General features: G+C 36.5%; 1 protein-coding gene across 1 annotated transcript; it reads right to left on the reverse strand.

The window, feature by feature from the left end:
- Positions 1-2,353: 2,353 nt before the first annotated feature.
- On the reverse strand, positions 2,354-5,154 carry LOC107777927 (GDSL esterase/lipase EXL3-like). Its single transcript, XM_016598097.2, has 5 exons — positions 4,722-5,154; positions 4,395-4,525; positions 3,856-4,098; positions 2,872-3,127; positions 2,354-2,767 (listed from the first exon to the last, which is right to left on the reverse strand). The coding sequence occupies exons 1-5, from the start codon at positions 4,999-5,001 to the stop codon at positions 2,577-2,579; spliced, it is 1,101 nt and encodes a 366-aa protein (XP_016453583.1). The 5' UTR covers positions 5,002-5,154; the 3' UTR covers positions 2,354-2,576.
- Positions 5,155-8,118: the final 2,964 nt, after the last annotated feature.

Below are 8,118 nucleotides of genomic sequence, written 5' to 3' on the forward strand. Positions count from 1 at the left end.
TTCAACAATATTTGCTCCCATTATTGTTGAATTTCCACGGCCTCTCCTTTCAGCAACTTTATTGTCCTCTTCGATTCTCAACCGAACAATGAGATCTTCAAGGGACATTTCCTTTCGTTTGTGTTTCAAATAATTTTTGAAGTCCTTCCACAACGGAGGCAACTTCTCAATCATTGCTGCTACTTGGAATGCTTCGTTGATTACAAGACCTTCAGCAAGTAGATCATGAATAATCACTTGCAATTCCTGGACTTGAGTAATAACAGACTTGCTATCTATCATTTTGTAGTCCAGAAATTTTGCGGCAACGAATTTCTTCATCCCGGCATCTTCAGTCTTATATTTCTTTTCAAGCGCATTCCATAATTCTTTGGATGTCTCCATGCTACTGTATACATTATACAGATTATCATCCAGTCCGCTAAGAATATAATTCTTGCATAAAAAATCAGAATGCTTCCACGCTTCAATCACGAGAAAGTGTTCATTATCTGGAGTTTTATCCGGCAGATCAGGAACATCTTCCTTGATGAACTTCTGTAGACATAACGTAGTTAAGTAGAAGAACATCTTCTGCTGCCAGCGTTTGAAATCAATCCCGGAAAATTTTCCGGGTTTTTCTGCCGGTGCCAACGCCGGTGTTCAGCTTGTCGTTGCGTTGGCAGTCGCCATCGGAACAGCTTGGTTTTCGTTTTCAGTCATCATCTTTTTCAGAAAAGAATGACACAAACAAACGTTTAATACACGTTTTCAAACTGGAGTAAAAATCACGTAGATTTTAATATCCAACAAAATGCCACGAAGGCTTAACTCTCCAAAACGGGAGTACACAAACCACAAAGGTTTTAGTTTGCAGAATAATAAGAATAACACAAGTACAGAAATAAATATTAAATTCCTTAAGATTGTTATTCCCGGTCAATATTGCTGTATTTGTAAATATTAATTCTGCAAAATATAAGTTAACGTAATGAAACAATAATAATAAATTCGAGCCCACTGAATTCACAGTGTTTCCTTAAGGAATTTAATCCCCTCCTAGTACCCAAGGTAATGGATTATTTCCTCCCAGGATAGAACGAATAACACACTGGTGTAGCGGTACTTCAAACCCCAGTGTTTCGGCGAACACAAAGTTCGGTAGCAAATCACACTTACAGTTGCTTTGTTTGAAGTTAAAAAACAATGCTGAACGAAGGAGTATATACTCAGAAAAACGTATGGAAGTTCTGAGAGGAAGGAGTGCAATGTATAGCCAATTTGTTGAGCGAATTGTATGTTGAGTTTAGTTTTTCTTCAATATTTACTGCTCATATATATAGCAGCCAAGAAGGAGTGCAAGACCAAACGTCCACCCTTCATGGTGGATCAAGCATTACATATTTGTGGAGCAAATACTTCATATTTGTGGAGCAAGCACTTCATGGTGGGAAGACCATTATCCGGCTGCCAAATTATCAATACACGGATTGGAAAATATCCGTTTACAAATACGGATAATCTTACGTTAATATTTACTATTAACAAATAAATTTGGTCCAAAAAATTAATCAATCAATTGACCAAATCCGAAGCCGAAGCCGAAGCCGAAGCCGAAGCCGAAGCCGTAGCCGAAGCCGAGCCGAGCGACGACGACGACGGCGCGAGGCTTGCTTTCTTCTTAACTCTTTAAGAGCTACAAGAAGAGCAATTATATATATACCCACCAAAAATGTCTTCCACTTCCAATATGGGACAATGTCTCATTGTTAAGAGGGGGAAACTTAAAATTTTACTCAAAATTTCATTTTTCCTCCATTTCCCATTCATCCTCATTTTAAGAATATTACATCTTAAAAATAAAATCTCAACAGTTAATACTGCATTTCGAGTCTTTCCCAGTGCATATTTATATCCTTTCCAATGATATACAATTGGTCACATATATCAAATAGCGGGTCACTTTTTTTTGTTACCCCTCCTCGGGAGCTCCCTATCCGAATTTACAATCTTAAGGTTGGAGGTGGAGAATACTTATTATAACTTAGAGCAATCATCACTTATCAATAGTCAATTGAATATCATATCGATTTATTTGTTTAAACCCTAATTCTGACAAAAGCTGAGTTGGGGCAACTTATTGTCACATACATTATTATTTTCTGTATTCACTTTATACGTTGATTCCTTGAATATTTTTATTCTAAAGGAACTTCTTGAAAAAAACAGGAATACACATAAAATTAGTTAATCGAAAGAATGGTAATATTAGAAAAGGCAAATAGGTTAGATTGTTGTAATTATTTTGCATCAATAATAAAAATAGTATTAAACAATTGTTACAGTGAAATTAAAACAAGTGTAATACTGCAAATCATAAAAAATGTTAATGTTACGAACTCAAATCGAGAGGGAGTTATCTGAAAATCATCCCCAATTAAAATAGGTACTGGATCACATTTCAGTCCATACATATGGAAAATCTAACACTTCCTACCATCAAAATATTGCTTCAATACTTGTAAATACTGATCTGGATTTGATCCAAAAGTTTATTAACCAGTAGGGACATATCTTGATCTTGATCGATTTAATGTCTACGAGAAACTATTGGTATAATTTTTTATGATCTGATCAACGAGAATCCGATAACCTTTCTCAGTAAGATGATAACTATCCCAAAACAAATATTTTGTGTCATCTTCACATGTTCCACTGAATTTGTTGCATAGTATGGACACCTCTATGTTTCCTGAGCCACAACACCCTTTCTGTACTTCTTCAAGTCCTATAATCAATCAAATTTAACTAAATTGATCAAAGAAAAAAAAAAAACAAAAAGCTCTAGCTGTCTAGAAATATGAATTTAGATGAGGTTAATGTTAACTGTACCATATTTTTGAGGGTTGACTATGCAATCAAGTAGAGAATTATAGGCATCGATGAAAACAAGCTTGTACTGAGGAAACTTTTTGTGTAACGAATCAATGGCAAGTGAGAATTTGGTGTTGGCTAATTCCGCCGCTTGATTGTATTCCTCGGCACACATTCTAGCTGGGCCTCCAGCTAATGTTCTCTGCGCTGGCACACATCCTAATGGTGGAACTCCCAAAAATGCAATATTTCTTGCACCCAACTTGTACAATTCCTTACCCAAAAGTAAAAAGGAAATAAAATCTTGAATCAAATATAGATAAAAGAGAACAACATATTCGTCTTTATGTCTTTCTTTTTTAAGTTTTCCATTGCATTGAGAAGGGAACGGAGAAGTGTGAATCAAATTCACACCTATTGCGCAGACGACTTCTTTAATTTGATGGTAGTCTAACCGTATATTAGCATACTTGATGGGGAAAAGTGCAAATAGACAATTTGAGGACCCCTAGATATTTAAAGTAGCAAACATTTACAAAGTATTTAAAGTTTAGACACCACAAAATCAAACTTCAGACCTTGAGTACGAAAGTTTCAATCGGAGCCCTGAAGTTTCATATTTAAAATCGTTTGAATTGCCAAAGCCAAACTTTAGACACGAAGGTCCAAAGTTTAATTTTATCAATTCAAACTTCAGACCTTCAGAAATGAAATTAGGTTCTGCCAATTCAACACTTCAAACATGAAGAAGAATAAGAAGAAGAAGATTTAAAACTTGGTTTGAGTTGGGGTTGGGTTATGATCCATTATTTAGCTCATCTTCACCCAATTCATCTCAATCCAAGTAATTTTTGGTGTGAATTAATGATAGATCAATTTACTTTACTGGTTCAACCTATTTTGATCCAAATTTAGCCCAACTCACCCATTTAACACCCCAAATTCTTAAATTCAAAATTGAAAAATAATATATTGAAAATATAGGCACAAAGGTATACGCACTTGGACAAAGTCGAAAGCATAGGCCGCTAGAAGATTGGTATATGAGTCCATATCGTACAGCTTTTGGCGAATTACGTCCTCGTAGTAGCTACCAGTAAGCCCGGCAATGTCAACAGACCCAGCAACCACTATGAATAAGCTATTGTTTAAAATGTAATTGCCTTCTTCTTCCCCAACCAATTCCTTCAGCTTCCCAATGTATTCTAGGAAATGATTTAATTGTGCTGATAGTGGTATGGCTGACTGATTAACATAAATCAGGAATATGAAACAAAGGATTAGTGTTGATTTACTGTTTGTACATATTGTTCGGACTTTTCAAAAATATCACACCCGTGTTAGATTCTTCAAAAATTAATGCACTACTTTTGGAGGATCTGACACGCGTCCGGTGATATTTTTGAAGTGTTCGAACAATATAGGTTTGTACAATTTTTGACATGAAGGATTTTATATTGCTGATTTTGCTAACAATTAACTTAAATATTGATAACCGTTACTTTAACTGTGAAGGAAAATGAAATAAATAAAAAAGCTACATTGATAGTAGATGTTCGAGGGTCATATCCACTGCCTCCCGATGCAAAGCTTACTCCAGTTTTTAGATCTTCGACTTTCAGTTCTGGATCTAGATAAGCTGGTATCAGCTCATTAAGACCTAGTTCTTTGGCTGAAACAGACAACATGGAGCCTAGTCAAACTCCTCAAATATAATATCACATCTTTTTTTTAATTATCACTTTAAGGATTAAAATTTCGAAATACTCTTATAACAATTTTACATTAACCTTTTCTCAGTTTGGTTGATTTTCACAAAAGTTAATAAAGAAAATTACCAGCTGCGCATGGGTATAGATATTACCTACCTATCATGTCCGGTGGAGTCTTGGCATTGCTGAACCGTCCGGTTGGCATCCCGCCCATGAAGTCCTTTCCATAAGGTGGAAAATTACACTTGACTGGCGTCGTCACAATATTGTTATTATTTCCCTGATCCACAATTGAATCTCCGAATGCATAAACCGCCTTTACAACTAAGTTGGGCGGTAGCTTCACTTTCGCTTCACAGGTACTACTACTTATTAACATTACAAAAACGATATACAAAGATAACAACATCCCATTCACTAAACGAGAATACAACATTGCATACAAGTTTGGAAGGTGCTGAAGTTCAGACACTTCCTCAACAAAAATAAGCAGAAGCTAGTAGCTAGTCGGGTTTTCGTTGTTTACAGAGAGAGGCTAGAAGATTATAGATAGTTTGGCAGGGCGGAATTAATTATTGTTAGACTTATTGCCGCGCATAATTTTAGAGTAAGCTAAATAATATATAGGACTCTTAAATAATGCCTGTGTTAGTCGAGTACATTTATGACAATGTACTTGCATGCCTAGTGCTTTCTAAAGGTCGAGAGGAACTTTACGGAGAATAAGGTACTAAGAAAAGCTCACACTGTGGTTAAAGGCTAGTTAGAATAGCAATAATAAGAGCGTTAGGTGCACAGCGCACTTTACGGACAATAGGGTACTAAAGGGAAGATCAAATAGTGCGTGAGAGTTCTCTTTACCCTAATATAATTTAAATCCAAATTATAACGGACCAACCCAAAAAAGAAAAAAAAAAAGGAAATCCCCCAAAATAACGGATGCAAGGAGAGTTTAAAAAGAGCTATTGTGTACCGGTAAAATCGGGGGTAAATTTTTTTCCGATTCCCTGATGAGAAAACGAAAGGGAAGCGCGGCTCGACGTGATTCTAAGCGCGGCTCGACGTGATTCTAAGCGCGGCTCGACGTGATTCTAATGTATCGGAGATCGAATACGGTAAAGCGACGTACCACGGACCAATTATAGCTTCTGGACCTCGGGAGACGTGGTGAACGGTTATGCATGGCGGATAGGGGGCCGTAATATTCGCCCTCAACCGGATATTACAGCGCGAATCCCATTCAGTATCAATCATAGATCAATAATTACCGAGAAAAGAAGATTTTTACCCTCTTTAGACTAGTACTAGGACTGAAATGCTCCACCCATTACATTTCATGAGATTTCAACATCAAATTTAGGATTTTCATGGTAGAAATTAAGGATTTGGGTAGAATTGGAAATTTTTGTAAAAATTGTGATTTGGACCTCGAATTGGGTTGGATTTCGAAACAAATCACATACCCGGGCTCGGGGGGTATATGGGTAATCGGGTTTTGGTCCAAACTCGGATTTTGACCAAGCGAGCATGGGGTTGACTTTTATTGACATTTAAAAAAAGATCAAAATTGAACCTCTTTCATTTGTGGGTAGTTTCTAAAGCTTATTTTGAATCATTTAGACAATAATTTTCTAGATTTGGGTTGTTTGGAGGATTGTTTAGAAGGCAAGGCCGTGGTTGTTTGATTTCTTGAGTTGCGGAGTGAGGTAAGTGTTGGGCCTAACTTTGATTTGAAGGAATTAGGAAACCCTGAACTACATGTTATGTGAATTATGTGGGAAACGTCGTATATGCGAGGTGACGAGTGTATATACACCGTTATGATAGTTTCATGCTTTAATTGTTATATGCTTTATTGACTTCTATGCCATAATTGTTGCTTGTCATTTAGTTATTCTTGTATGAAAATGTCCATCCCTTCCGTGACTCCATGCTTTCTTGCTACTTGTTTTACTTGCATATCTAAATTGTCATATGTCTTACTTGCCTTATACTTTTGTAGTATTTGTTGTCATCTATACGTGGCTTCACTTGTATGAATTGTCTAATTGTTAGATACCGATGACTTGGTAAGGTCCAGCCATTCGAATTGTTAGAGATTCTCTGTTTACTATGTAATTCTTCATCGCTACGTACATTTATTCTCTTGATGTAGAAATTCTTGTAAATTTTGGTTGTTGAGTTGCTATTGTTGATTGAAATTGCTTGGGGAGCGGGTTGCATGCCGCAACAGAAATTGAAAGGCAATGAATTGGAATTGCAGAATATGGACGAATTATGATATTGACATATGATGATATGGTGGGATCGGGTTGCGCGCCGCAATGGATTGTATATGTTGTATTTGTTTGTAACCGTTGGAATTGCCTAGGTATTTTGAGATGAGTTTGTAAGACTTGTTATTCTGGGCTCTCTGGTAGTTGGATTTCGAGTTCGTTGTTATGAGTTAACTGCTTTATTTCCATTCCTGTCTTTTCTGTTATTATTATTATTATTGCGTACAAGTTATTGTAAGTGACCCGCCTTAGCCTCGTCACTACTTCGTCGAGGTTAGGCTCGGCACTTACAGAATACATGGGGTCGGTTGTACTCATACTACACTCTGCACTTCTTGTGCAGATACTGGATTTGGTCCTAGCAGCGCTAAGTGAGATTGCTCGGATCTAGCTATTAGTGGAGACTTGAGGTACAGCTTCACAACGTCTGTAGCCCCGAAGTCCCCTTCTATATCATCTTAGCTGTTTATTTTTATTCAGACAGTTATGTTTTATTCAGACTATTATCTGTAGTACTCTAGACGCTCATGTATTCGTGATACTGATTTCTGGGTTTGTATTTGGATTTCGTCATTTATTAGTTTATCACATTATTTCAGACTATTCAGTTTTATTATTGTCATTTAATTTGGAATTATTAAAAATAGTTAATAAATATAAGTAACGTTGGCTTGCCTAGCAAGTGAAATGTTAGGCGCCATCACGATTCCGATGGTGGAAATTCTAGGTCGTGACAAGAAAATTCAGATTGTATATCTATGTTCTATTTTTCCCCTTCATCTAGGTGAACAGTTACCATTCAAAGGATTAAATGAGAGGAATTCTCTCTTAGAGTATATGATGTGAATAAAAAAATGGATTCCATGGGAGGAATTTTCTCTTATAGTATGTGATGTGAATGAAAAAATAAAATTGAAAAGAGAAAAATATGGAGAAAGAAATCTGCACTAGAGGGTGCACGATATTTCCCATTTTCGAGGGATTTGATCTTCTTGTTTGATTGTTAACGCAGAATGGCCAAGAGGTGTAGATTTATTTGTTCTTTATTTTAATTTTCTTTTTTGTTGCATATATTTTCTTTTGTAACGACCCGGCCGGTCGTAGGAGTATTTTAGCCATGTTCCCCTATTTATTGCCTTCTCTATGTTATATTGTGATTATGTGACTTGCCGGGGTGGTTGGTTTGGTTTTGGGTGAGATTCGGAATGGATTGGAACACTTAGTTCCAAAGTTGGAAGCCTAAGTTGAAAGAGTTGACCGGAGTTTGACTTTTGTGT

This window comes from Nicotiana tabacum, chromosome 13 (assembly GCF_000715075.1).
Source record: "Nicotiana tabacum cultivar K326 chromosome 13, ASM71507v2, whole genome shotgun sequence".
In the NCBI taxonomy this organism is placed as follows: domain Eukaryota; kingdom Viridiplantae; phylum Streptophyta; class Magnoliopsida; order Solanales; family Solanaceae; genus Nicotiana; species Nicotiana tabacum.